Consider the following 14,144-nt stretch of genomic DNA (forward strand, 5'->3'; position numbering starts at 1 on the left):
CTGTTCTTGGCAGTATTATATTATTGAACCAAAATAAAAATGTGAGTCACAATTTGATACTGAAAAAGACACAAAGAAGCCTGGGTAAGCCTGTTGGGTGGTGGTTCAGAGCATGGACTTGGAAGTCTGGGCTCACATGGGTGCCACGGCTGACCTAAAACAAAGGTCAGTTATTTCTCCAGCCAAAAAATGGGTTTATTAGGGATCAGCAGAGAATTGCAGTTTGGGGTCTGCAACCCCGGGGAGCCAAGTGCAAGTGCCTGCGTGGCAAGGGAAGGAGGACTCTTTAATAGAGGGAAGAGGAAGTTGGGAGGGTTAGGGTAAACAAAGAGCCCATGGCTTTCCTTCGGCTGAACAGTTGTCAGGAGAGAAGAATCTGCTACCCGTTGAGCTGTTTCCTGGCACAGCGTGGGAGCGCCCCCTTCTGGTCACCTGACTCTATTCAGCTGAGGGTTCTGTTTATTAATTTTTTTACACCACCAATTTACGCGCTGGGGGACGCTGGTCAGGTGTTCTCAGTCGGCGGTTAGCGAGAATTCCCCACCTCCCAGGGTTGGCACGAGGACTAAACAAGGTACAGCCTGTGAAGAGCAACACAGGGCACTTAGTAAATTCTCCGCTAATTTACAGTCCTTGCACCTGCTGGCAGCTGCTCCTGCCTGAGCCTGAGGCCACGCCAGGGACGGGCCACCCACCCGGGACCAAGGACGGAAGGCAGGGAAGAAAAACTACGCAGATCGCACCGCGCTCTCCTCCAGACCCACAAGCATTGAGAAGAGGGAGAGGAGGTTGGAATCAGACAGACCTGGGTTTAGTACCCACTGGGCCTCCTACCTGGTCCTGGGTCCCAGGAATGCTGGTCCGAGAGCTGCTTGCTGAGCAGGTTTCCCACGCGGAAAATTGAAGCCTTTTCTTCCTTGCAGGGCGGATGTAAAAACTAAATGAGATTTTTTAAAAAGTATGTAAAATACCTAGCTTATAGGACGAGTTCAATTACAGTAACTGCTGTAATTAAATAATTTAGAAATAACTAAAAATAAATAAATAACAAAATAGTTAAAATATCACTATCAAAATGTCATGAAGTATTTGCGTTTGTCCTGCCATCATGGGCAGGAAAACACTGTATTTGCAAAGCAGAGTGCTCGGTGTGCATATCTGTGCGTCCACCACGGATACTCTGCTGACCGTAGCTGGTGGCTCCGGGGACGCAGTTTCATCCTGGCCTGGATTCTACATTCTGGGTTCTTTCTCGCCAGGATTCTGGTCTGAACAACGTGAAGGTCCCAGCTACAGCCACCAGGGGGCGTCACGTTTCTTTACCGAAGCTGTTGGGACAAATCGCCCGGATTGGGAGTTCGTCAGAAGCTCTGGGAGGGTCAGTGGCTTATCTGGAAGTGGTGAGGAGGATGCAAGACCTCAGTGAGGGGCAAGCAGGCCAGGGAGGAGAGTCACAGTCGGAGGAGGCGAAAAGGAAATGTGTCAGTGAAAGGTAGGGGCTCTGGGCTAAAGCCCACAGATCATTTATCCATTTGTCCAGCACTTGCCATGAGCCACAAACAGGCGGTGTGTGAAATCAGCCCCTCACGTAGCTCACAGCCTTGCTGAGGAGGCTGACACATGGGCAGATGACCAACATACACGTGAAAATAATGAGACATATAATGCCACCATCTCTAACCCTTACGCTGTGCCAGGCACTGTATTGCAATGACCCCATTTAACACACGAGGAAACTGAGATTCGAAGGATTCACTAGTTTCCAAAATTCACAAAGCTGAGAAACAATGGACTCCTGCTATGCCAGTCTGTTTTAAAGGCCACGTTTTACAAATCATTACTCCTGCAGTAAAACAAGGAAAACCAAAACAGCTCTGCTCCTTGAAAACTCACAACTTTGCACTTTTGGTGAACTTCAGCGAGAGCTGACAACCAGGATGGCAGGACACTCCCTGGTGCCCCTCCACCCCGGCTGGCATCCCCACCTCCTGCTAACCCTTCACTCTCCACGGCACCACCCAGCCACCATCTTCTGGTCACCTGGCCCTCCACTCCCACCACCACAGCCTGGCCTTTGCCATCACCGATGTTGTTGCTTGGGAGAGCACTCGTCCACACATCTCACTCTGTTCCCAGTGACCCGCCTTCCAGCTTGTGGGCTCAAGTACCCCCACTGGGTCCCCTGATGGTCCAGCTTCTCCTGCATTACCCTCTCCTGCCATCTCTTCCCTCCCTCCCTCCCTCCCTTCCTTCCTTCCTTCCTTCACTTCCTTCCCCAGCTTAGTTCCCACCATGCGGCATATCAGCTACTCTTTTTCTTTTTTGGCCACCTGGTGTGGCTTGCAGGGTTTTAGTTCCCCCACCAGGGATTGAACCCAGGCCCTCAGCAGTGGAAGCACCAAGTCCTAACCACTGGACAACCAGGGAATTCCCTCAGGTACTCTTAAAAACACCTTAAGCTCTCCCTTATCTGACCCTCTTCCGTGGCACTGGCTTCTACCTCCCATAAACGGGATGCTCACGCCCGCATCCGGGCAGCCAGAAAAATCATCCAGCAGCAGAGAGTGTCAGGAGAGAAGGAGGAACAGAGGAACAGAAAATTCTGTGATTGAGGGGGTGTTCATTTGAAGGCTTCATGGCTCTCCAGGAAGTGTTTTGTGTTTGTTTGTTTTTTTTTTAGCTGAGACTGAGGGGATCGAGGGGTGGGCTCCAGGGGCCGAAGACTGTAGACAGTCCTGGAAACAGCTGCTTACGAGAGTGGGAGAGAGCTGGACGGAGAACCACGCTGGGGTCCCCGGGCAGCTGGAGGGCCCAGTTAAGGATGAGGATGCCTGATGTAAGGTGAGACCAATTCTTGTGGTCGTGGCTTTTCTCTGTTACAAGTCAGCTGCAGAGATGATCGCAGAATTTATCCAGGGCAGGGTTTGCCCTGTGGTTCCAAGAGAAAACAGTGGGGATTCTGAGGATACTGGCTGACGTGATGGAGCTGAATCCACAGACACGACCAGGTCACCTGGCTTCAAGATCTGCTTGTTTACTTATTATTTACAAAACATAAGCTTCCTGAGGGCTGGGCTTTGCTCTCCACTGTAATCCCACCATGTTGTCGCTCACCTGCTTGAACAAGGGAGTCAGATGATGACAGAGAAGCAGCTCAGGGCTCCGGAGCAGGAGAGAGGGCTGGAAGGAGGGAGGTGAGGTTGGAGGTGCCTGAATATCCAAATGCACAGTTTCCAAGGTGGGCCGGTTCTGGAGGTGACCCGCTCAGGACCTGGGGCGTGAGGTGGAGTGAAGGTAGGGTGACCAATGCATCTCGATTGGCCCTGGATTTTCTGACTTTACCACTGAAAGTCCTGTGTCCCGGGGACCCTCAGTCCTGGGTCATTTGGGCCGCTTGGTCTCTCTCTGCCCTGTCTCTAAGATAAGACCATCTCTGAGAAGCCGGAGTGTTGGTGGGGTGGGGGGGGTGGGGGGTCTGCGGAAGCTGCAGTATTGATCACTCTTGTGGGCATGCGTCATCTTCTGCCACAGTCTTAAGTGTGACCCAGTGGCATTTTATCTTATTAGCAAAAGGGAGCTTTTTTGTAGACCTGAATTCGAAGAATAACAACTATGTTAAAAATGGCAAATATTTCCAAGAGTGGGAACACCAAAGTGTGGTTACATCAGCATTTTCCAGTCTGCAAATTAAGTGCATTGTACTCAGAGCCTTAAAAACTCATATCAACAACAGTCACCCAGCTAGTTCTTTTCTTTCTATTGGAAATGTAACTGCTGATTTATTGTAATAGCATTTGTTTTCCTAGAAATATAATAACGTCAATTTGTAATATTACATGAAAGGACTGTGTAGAAATATTATAAATTTATTTAATCAAGCATGGAAATCATATCAGGAATGAAATAGTCTTTGGTTAGATAGACGTATCCAGTTTCGAAAACAGAGTTTACACTCCACATGCATTACACAGCACAAACCACAGCTTCATTACAATTCAAATTTTATAACAATTGACTTGTTACAAGCAATCAAATAAGCATCAATGAATTATCCTAGAGAAGGTTTATTTTCAGAACAGCGTTTGATGGTTCAATTATTAAATATGAAATACAGACCTTCTGGAAAAACTGTAGAAACACATTTCAACCAAAAACCACTCTTTTATAACGAGTCAATATATACAAGGCATATTGAAACAAGTCACATCAGAATTACACTCTCTGTGTCAACACTATGGATGTGTACAATCATGGTAAATAAAAATGTGGAGGTCAGGATATAGCTTATTCATAGATACAAAAGAAGAATTCTTTCCCAGAATATTTAGAGGTGGATTGCTGGAAATACTGTTCTTTGCTATGAACATCAGTGGTGAATCACGGTGCACAGACTTGGATACCTATATACACCTGTAGCTCAACATATTTATTCCAGAAACTGAAAGATAACCTCCTCTTCTAAGTGTCCCACATAAAATCTATACAGGTTTGTTGAATTCTTGTTAATTTGTATTCAATATTAAATTGAATACATTTTGAAAACTTTCAAAGAAATTTTCTCTCTCTTCCAAAAACGCATCTATTAATGGTTAAAGAAAACAAATGTCGTCCGTTCTGCTAGGTTTTGGCACGTAGCTCAGTTCTTCATTTCATTAGGGACCAACGAGAGGGCATAAATGCCTTATTTAAGCTAAGGCTTAAATTTTGTTTGTATTAAACTTTTTACTCTGAGATAATTGTATAATAGATTCTGAGAGAATTGCTGATAATTGTAGATTCACATGCGGTTGTAAGAAATAATACGGAGATTCTGTGTGCCTTTTACCCATTTTCCCCCAATGGTAACATCTTGCAAAATGATACAATATCATAACCAGGATTTTGATGTTGATACAGACAAGCTAGGGAACATTTCCATCACAATAAAGGATCCCTTTTACAGACACACCCACCTCTCTCCTTCTCCACCCTCCTCCCTGGTGACCCTTAATCTGTTCTCCATTTCTAGAATTTTGCATTTCAAAATGTTATATAAATGGAATTATACAGGACATAACCTTTGGGGATGGGTTTTTTCACTCAGCACAATTCTCTGAAGACTCATCCAAGTTGTTGCTTGTATTGGAAATTATTTTTATTGCTGAGTAGTATTCCATGGCATGGATGTATCACAGTTTGTTTCACCAGTCACCCGTTAAAGGACATCTACAACACTGTAAAGCAACTATACTCCAATCAAAATTAATTTAAAAAATAAAGGGCATCTGGTTGTTTACAGATTTGGAATATTATGAATAAAGCTGCTATGAACATTTACGTGCAAGTTTTTGTGTGAACCTAAGTTTTCATCTCCCTGGGATAGATGCCCAGGAGTGCAATTGCTGAGTCGTATGCCAGTTGCTTGTTTAGTTTTATAAGAAACTGTCAGTTGGTTCTCCAGAGTAGCTGTTCTATTTTACTTTCCCACCAGCTGTAGGCTGTTCCCGTTGCTCTGCATTCTTGCCAACATTTGGTGTTGTTACTACGTTTTAGCAATTTTGGTAGGTGCCTCGTGGCATCTATTGGGGTTTTACTTTGCAGTTCCCTAATGACCGATGATGTTGAGTATACTTTCACGTGCTAATATGCCATATCCTCTTCAGAGAAACATTTGTTCATGTTCTCCATTGTCTAATTGGATTTTTAAAAAAACTGTTGAGTTGTAAGAGTTCTCCATCTATTCTAGATGGTAGTCCTTTGTTGGATATGCTGTTGGCAGGTATTTCCTCCCAGTATGTAGCCTGCCTTTTCATTCTCTTAACATGGCCTTTTGCAGAATAAAAGTTTAAAATTTTGATGAAGTCCAATTTATCAAACTTTCTTTTTATGGACTTTAGGTTTTTGGTGTCAAGTCTAAGAAGCCTTTGCTTAGTTTAGCCCTAGGTCCCAAAGATTTTCTATTCTTTAAAAAAAAGTTTTATGGTTTTACATTTTATGTTTAGCGTTATGATCTATTTTGAGTTAATTTTTATATAAGGTATGGGATTTAGCTTGAGGTTCTTTTTATGTGCCCATGGATATCTGATTGCTCAGCACATTTATTGAAAAGACTATCCTCCTTCCATTGAATTACTTTTGTACTTTAAAAAAAGTCAATTGAGCATATTTGTATGGGTCTATTTCTAGATTCTCTGTTCTGTTCCATTGATCTTTTGTGTCTATGCCTCCACCAATACCACACTGTCTTGATTAGTGTAGCTACATAATAAGTCTTTACACTGAGTAGAGTGGTTTCTCCTACTTATACTTCTTTTACAAGATAGTTTTAGCTATTCCAAGGCCTGTGCCTTAGAACTTTTAGAATAAGCTTGAATATGTCTACAAAAACCTTGCTGGAACTTTGATAGAAACTGCATTAAACATATAGATGAATCTGGGGAGAACTGACATTTTTACTATTTTGTGTCCTCTAATCCATGAACATGGTATGTCTCTTCATTTATTTAGGTCTTTGATTTCTTTCATTGGCATCTTTTAATTTTCAGCATATAGATCTTATACACATTTTTGTTAAACTTACACCTAAGTATTTTTTTTTTTTCCTTTTGGAGTGATTGTAAATGGTATTGTGTTTAAAATTTTGGTTTCCACTTTGTTTATTGTTAATATATAGAAATGTGATTAAATTTTGTGTGCTGATCTTGTATCCTAGGACCTTGCTGAAATCAGTTGTTTTAGGAGTTTTTTTTTTTAATAGTTTTTTTGAATTTTCTATGTAGACAGTTACATCATCTGTAAATAGGGATACTTTTATTACTTTTCAATCATATGCATTTTATTTCTTTGCCTTATTGCCATGTCCAGAACTTCCAATACAGCCTTTAAAATTTTAATCAATGTAAATTTCTAGAGATTTGCTAAAACTTACTGGCCTGAATGGGGCCCATCATTCTCAAACAGATGCTTTTTCTTTTTCTTTTTTTGCTTTTTTTGTTTTGTTTTGTTTGAATCTTTGAATTTTATTTTTTATACAGCAGGTTCTTATTAGTTATCTATTTTATAGATATCTATTTTAAATTAGATTCTTTTAAATTAGTTATCTATTTTATACATATTAGTGTATATATGTCAATCCCAATCTCCCAATTCATCCCACCACCACCCCCCTCCCGCCACTTTCCTCCCTTGGTGTCCATACGTTTGTTCTCTACATCTGTGTCTCTATTTCTGCCCTGCAAACCGGTCATCTGTATCATTTTTCTAGGTTCCACACATATGCACTAATATATGATATTTGTTTTTCTCCTTCTGACTTACTTCACTCTGTATGACAGTCTCTAGCTCCATCCATGTCTCTACAAATGACCCAATTTCGTTTCTTTTTATGGCTGAGTAATATTCCATTGTATATATGTACCACATCTTCTTTATCCATTCGTCTGTCGATGGGCATTTAGATTTCTTCCATGACCTGGCTATTGTAAATAGTGCTGCAATGAACATTGGGGTACACATGTCGTTTTGAATTATGGTTTTCTCAGGGTATATGCCCAGTAGTGGGATTGCTGGGTCATATGGTAATTCTATTTTTAGTTTTTTAAGGAACCTCCATACTGTTCTCCACAGTGGCTGTATCAATTTACATTCCCACCAACAGTGCAAGAGGGTTCCCTTTCAAGCAGATGCCTTTTCAACACTCTTCTTATCACCCAACTTGTTCAGATTCCATTCCCCGTAATTTGGATAAATAACTGATAACCGTCATCAGTGGTTAAGCTGCAAAGCTCCTTGAGGCAGCTGAGTGAGCTTTAACGAGCTAAGTGAAACCTGATTGTAAAAGCAAAACTAGCGTTAGGAAAATTTTCTTTCAGGCGGGACTTGGACACAGAGACGTTCAGAGAATTACAATTTGAGGTTGACTTATGGAGTATGTGGTTTCTTCTTCCAGTTTTCCCCTCTTACCTCTAAATGGGGGTAGCAACAATTTTAAACTCTGAAAATATGAAATACCCTCAAAGTTACCTTATTCTTATATATCAGAAATTGCTATTGTTAAGGAACACTTTCGTGATTTGACTTTTGATGAATAAAGAATTCTGTGCACCTTACTATGCTTTTAGTAACAGGCACTTAAAAATATTTTGACAACTCAAACTCTCTTCGTGTCTTAATTTTTTAAACAAAAGTGTAACCATTAATAACACTATTATTTATTTCTTAAATGTATATTTCCTATATTTTGTGTGTTGTATTTTTATATTTATACAATATACCTAACTGACCAAAGAGGGTTTAGAGCCACATAAAAAGGCAGAAAACTGGGTAGTGCTAGATCCTTTACAAATTTCAATATAAGAGGTCTTGGAAGTGTACACATAGGTCCTTGTAGGCCTTAGGTATATACACAGGTACAATGCAGGTGCTCCTGCATATAATTTGTAGAAAATTTAAAATCTGTAATAAGAATCAAATATCAGAGACTTTTTTTCTTTTTTGTAGAAAACAGTGGCCAATCTACAGGCAGGTCAGTCACCGCTTTACTGATTTTACTGATTCAATGGCTACCAGTAAGTCTTTTGTCTTGTTCTTAGAATTGGAAATTGTCTAGGTACCACTCTCTCCATTGTGTGCAGTGAGTGGTGGAATCAGAGCCTGGGATGTTGACTTAGCCTCTCTGAGCCTCAGCGTTCTTGTCTGTAAGTGGCAATGATGATTCATCTCATTGGCTGTAAGGCTTCAGTGAGATGACCCCGTCAAGGGCCTGGCCCACGGCTGGGTAGGGAGCGTGCTTCCAGTTACTGACTTCTTTCCTTCCTTTTCTTATACGTTGCCTTTGCTTCCTTTCCAGCCTCTCCCTGTCCCCCTCCTCTCTCTGTACCACAGACTGAGTAGCACTCCCCATGCCTAAGAGCAGGGGACCCCCTATCCCAGCACTAGCAGAGGGGAACTGGGGAGCCCGTTGCTGAAGCTGCCCCTCCCTTAATGTACCACCATGGCCCGATTACCCAGAATAGGGCTGTGCACCCCACTCGGGGGGTTCTCACATGGTTTGTCATGTTGCAGTGGGGAAAAAAGCTTCATGAGTGACCAGTACATTCTAGCAAATGGGGCTCGATAATGCATTTGCCATTCTGTAGCAGGATGGTAACCCACAGACAAAGAGTCCTGCACCCTCACCCTAAACACAAGACGGCGGCTGTGTGATGCGTATTTAGTTCTTCTGTGGTCGCAATGAGCTTAGAACCAGGACACTGCTTTGGGTACAACAAGCAACAAACATACTCTCACGAGACAAAGCAATCACGTTGTACATACAGGCATAGGTTTGGTTTTTGTTGTTGTCGTTGTTTTTTTATCTTAAAGAATGGAACAGCAACTGTCTCAACATGTCACTTTGACAGCCAACAGTGATCCCACGTAGGTGAGTCTGGACTGAACACATGTAAACAGACTCTCTATGTGAAGTCCCTGTGTGATCTGGGCATTTGCAAATGGCCACTTCAATCTCCAGCTAGCACAGGGGTCCCTGGTGACCCACTCTCATTCTGCTGTAAGATTGACAGGGCTGCAGTGAACCCTTTCACAAAGAGACAGCAGTCAATTGCTGTCTGGCAGCATCGCTCAAAAGGTTTTCATTTTATGCAAACATCAAGGACTTTCTTCTCACTCCATCAGGCCTTTCTTGGAACTGCTTTGAAATATTCCTCCCTGGAAATGTCAGCGACTCCTCCATACCATTTCTGAAGCCAGATATGCTCTATCTTCATCTTCATAAAGAACCATTCATACTGACGAGGCCACTTCCTCATAACTGGGTGTCTGCAGAAATAAAGACGTCACATTAAAGCTGTTCTCATCAGAGGGTGGGCTCTCCAGAGCACAGCGCCAGATGTATCCTTGGTCAGGTCATAGGGCCCTCCAGACTCCAGGCTTTGTTTAGGCTGAGACCTGCTCAAACCAGCTAGAGGCAGAAGCCAGGGAGCCAGGGTCAAGGTCTGGGGCAGCCTTAGGAGGGCAGGAAACTGTCGTCACCACAGAGCGGCAGACAGCTCAAGTCTTGAGCCAGGCAACTTTGTTCGAACTCCAGTTCAGCTGCTGGGATGCCTCATGGGCCGTTTGCTCTCTTAAGCCTGCCCGGTCTCCTTCCCAGTCATATGGGGCGAGAGGGATGGTGCTCAGATCACAGGGCTGTGTGGGCAGCAAATGACGAGACACATAAAGCACCTGCATAGAGGAAGCGCCCAGGGGACGCGGGCCATTGTTACCAGGAAGCGTCACGAAAGGCTCTAAGCATCTCTATGTGAAATGCTGAATTTTAAGTCCGGGAAACAAATCTGTTCACGGGAAGATTTCCATTCCTGTAGAGGCCTAGAACTGTTGCATCAAGCTGAGAACCAGCCAGCGTAGACAGGGAACAGCCCTCACATTCCGCCCTCTGTTTCTGACTTGCCTTCTCCCTCAGGCGTAGGCCTAAAAACATGCATCACCCTTGAGGGCAGGGTCTGGCGCTCACTTTTTTAAAACTTCATAAAAATAGAAGTTTTATTTATATCTAAAAATGTTATAAACAAAATTCAAAGACCAAGGGTAAACTGGAAAAAACATTTGCAACAATGCCAATGCAGTGATAGGTTGATGCCCTTTTTAAAAAAAAAAATTTTTTTTTTTTTTTTTTTGGAATCATTGCAAATTGACAGAGAGGTTGAAAGTATGGTATAAAGAACTATTTTTTTTTTTCCTAAACCATCTGAAAGTAAGTTGCTGATCTGAGGCCCCAACGCTCCAAACACTCATGCAGCTGAGATGATAACATGATTGTTTTTATTTTAAGCCAACTAGTTTTGTATTTACAATTGGAACAAATTTTGGCCCCCGCAAGGGGAACGTAGGTACAGCAAATCCTAGTCCGTGAGGCCCTGGCTTGGGGTCCAGGCAGTAGGATGCTGGAAGGACCTTAGGAGAATGACCATGAGCGTTTAAAGAAGGTAATGATAAGGTGGTTGGATGTGCGTGGTAAAGGGACCCACATTATCCAGTAGTGGAAATTTTGGCAACACTGTTACCTGCGGTAACATGGAAAATAAGAAATGAATTTAATGAATGCAAATGTCTCCTGAGGCTTTGGCTTCATCTCACTGCCCATCATAACATGGAAGAAGAGAAATCAGAACTAAAGAGTGACAGCTGAGATGGAAAATAAAGCACACAAGCACACAGACACACGCATCTACATTTATCTCTCTGTCTGTATATTGAAAACCACAAGTCCGTGTGGATGAGTCCAATCCCGATCCAATTCCAGATTGATCTAGTGTCCTCCTGTGCGTGTTGGTAACTCTCTTCCATGGCGGTGAGAAACCAGGCTTCCCTTCTCTGTGTTTACTTATTACTACACTAAGTCCCCTACATACGAACCTTCAAGTTGTGAACTTTCAAAGATGTGAACAATCGAATCCAGCAGGGAACCAGAACCTGTGCCATCGACATCAGGCGTGAGTGAAATTGCAGCTTGCCCTCCGTCTCCTATTGCTGACGACCCTTCAGCTCTACCATCTCCCACCTCCTCTCCCTCCTCCCGTCAGTAACTCTTCTTGCCTGTTCACTCGATGCCAGCCCCTGGATGCCAGCTGTTGTACTGGACTACTGTACTTTTCAAGGTACTGTACTGTGAGTTTAAAAATGTTTTCTTTATTTTTTGTGTGTGTTTGTTTTTTATGTATTATTTGTGTGAAAAGTATTATAAACCTATTACAGTACAGTACTGTATAGCCGATTGTCTTAGTTGTGTACCTAGGCTAACTCTGTTGGACTTAAACAAATTGGACTTAGGATCGCACTCTCGGAAGGGAACTCATTCGTATGCAGGGAACTTGCTGTATATTTACTTATTTCATGACTCCCCTGTATGTACAATCATCCCATCTCCACAGGGATGCAGATGGCTTGTCCAGTTTACCACCTGCTTTCACGTTACCCTCCCACTAACTTAGACAAGTACTAATCTGCCAGCTTTCGTTGCCCACACCCCACGTGGATACCCGCCCCTCCTCACCCCAGCTCTGACCTTCCACCTCAGGCCTCCCCCTGCACAGACCCTCTCCTCACCCATGGAGGCAGACTCCAGCACCCCTGCAGGACCATCCTTCTCACTTTTTGCAAATGCTGATCTCCTCCCCCCCTTCCCGGGGCTACCCTGTCACTCATTTTGACCCTAGCAGCATGCATGCCAATTTCCTGGGATGTCCTTTTAAAATTTTGATTGAGTGTAACCTGCAGAGCATCCAATTCGAGAAGCAGGTGGTGGGGGGGCGGTTAGAAAGCTGCATCCTAAGTGGTCCGGCTATACAAGGGGTGAGGGGCCCACACGAAGGAACACTGCTGTCACTTCTGGCGCCGAGCTCTGCTTCGAGTGGACGTTTGGAAATGTCTGCTGTATTGACTGGACTACAAAGCCCCCTTTATCTCCATTCCAAGGCAGGGCTGTTGTGAAAGGCTGGCAGTGTGCAGGGAACAGTGCCTGCAACCCTCAGCACGGGCGCTCTCCAAAGGCACGGACAGCCCACTGCAAGGTCACGTGCGTGGCCTCTGTGCCACCTCAGGTGACCAAGACTTTCAGCGTCAGGTGGCAGTGTTGCCACCAAAGGACAGCTCAGACCATTACTGTCATCACCTCAGAGGCGTCAAATGGCATAGCCCCGACCTCTGCTTCTTACACTGTATGTGTCTGGGCAAACCAATCTTAAAGCAGATACCAACCTTGAAAACATGGCTTGCTTGGCAAATTCCACTTCTTCTGGAGACACTGCGACCATCTGGCCAGTGAGTGTTAACCGGGCACAGCGGGGATCTTCTGGGTCGACGATATTTTTTCTGCATTTGAAGAACATTTTTCAGATATTAAAATGATGATAGAATGACAGCTGGACATACTAAGGATTTTATTAAAAATAGAGGGAGTTCCCTGGAGAGCCAGTGGGGCCCAGGTTTGATCCCTGGTCGGGGAACTAAGATCCCACAAGTTGCACACCGTAACAAAAAAAACAAAAAAAAAAAAAAGAAAATAGTGATCACATTGCTGGTTATATTGTTCAGGTTTTTACATTTTCTGGAATTACTTGAAAATACTTTAGCATATATGATCCTGCAATCCCACTCCTGGGCATATATCCAGACAAAACTCTAATTCATAAAGAGACATGCACCCCTATGTTCATAGCAGTACTATTCACAATAGCCAGGACATGGAAACAACCTAAATGTCCATCGACAGATGAATGGATAAAGAAGATGTGGTATATATATACAATGGAATATTACTCAGCCACAAAAAAAGAATGAAATAATGCCATTTGCAGCAACATGGATGGATCTAGAGATTATCATACTAAGTGAAGTAAGCCAGAAAGAGAAAGACAAATACCATGTGATATCCCTTATATGTGGAATCTAAAATATGACACAAATGAACTCATGTACGAAACAGAAACAGACTCACAGGCATAGAGAACAGACCTGTGGTTGCCAAGGGGGAGGGCGGGTGGGGGAGGGATGGATTGGGAGTCTGGGATTAGCAGAGGCAAACTATTATATATGGGATGGATAAACAACAGGTCCTACTGTAGAGCACAGGGAACTGTATTCAGTATCCTGTGGTAAACCATAATGAAAAAGAATATGAACAAGAATGTATACATATGTGTACTTGAATCACTTTACTGTACAGCAGAACTTAACACAATATTGTAAATCAACTATATTTCAATAAACTAAAAAAAAATTAAGATACTATGGTACAGGCAGTGTGGCAGGTGTGTCTGTGTAGGCTGGATGTCAGTGTGCATCCTCGCGGGGGCAGACAGCCCCGGAAGTACCCTAGTCGAGAGTGCACAGGCCAGGGCAAGGCTCTGCAACACCCCCATGGGGAGCCCAGAGTCGGGTTGCTGCTCTGCAGGACTCCTGGGAGTGCCACTCCCTCGAGACACTATGAATGGCGCCCCTGGAGTAACGCAGTGCGTCTGCCCGGATCCAGCAGTGGCCAAGGTAAAGGCTTTCAGGCATCACCGTCGTCCAACACAGAGGTCCCTTACTGAACGTAAGGGATGTTTAGAAGTAACATTGTGTGACAAGCGTTTCCATGGTGGCAGGATTCTTCTATAAACACTTGC

General features: G+C 43.6%; 1 protein-coding gene across 2 annotated transcripts in view; it reads right to left on the reverse strand.

Annotated features, from left to right (window-relative positions):
- Nucleotides 1–506: 506 nt before the first annotated feature.
- CREG2 (cellular repressor of E1A stimulated genes 2) overlaps nt 507–14,144 on the reverse strand; it is a 49,018-nt gene continuing 35,380 nt past the window's right edge. The window contains exons 3-5 of one of the 2 annotated variants that reach the window (XM_068564611.1): nt 12,736–12,849; nt 835–937; nt 507–581 (exon numbers count right to left, since the gene is read on the reverse strand). In XM_068564611.1, the coding sequence (XP_068420712.1) occupies nt 516–581; nt 835–937; nt 12,736–12,849 (283 nt within the window). In that variant the 3' untranslated portion in view covers nt 507–515. Of the gene's footprint in view, nt 582–834; nt 938–8,216; nt 9,799–12,735; nt 12,850–14,144 lie in introns of those variants that run through there. The other variant, XM_068564612.1, reaches the window with a different exon arrangement.

Source organism: Eschrichtius robustus, chromosome 15, assembly GCF_028021215.1.
Source record: "Eschrichtius robustus isolate mEscRob2 chromosome 15, mEscRob2.pri, whole genome shotgun sequence".
In the NCBI taxonomy this organism is placed as follows: Eukaryota; Metazoa; Chordata; class Mammalia; order Artiodactyla; family Eschrichtiidae; genus Eschrichtius; species Eschrichtius robustus.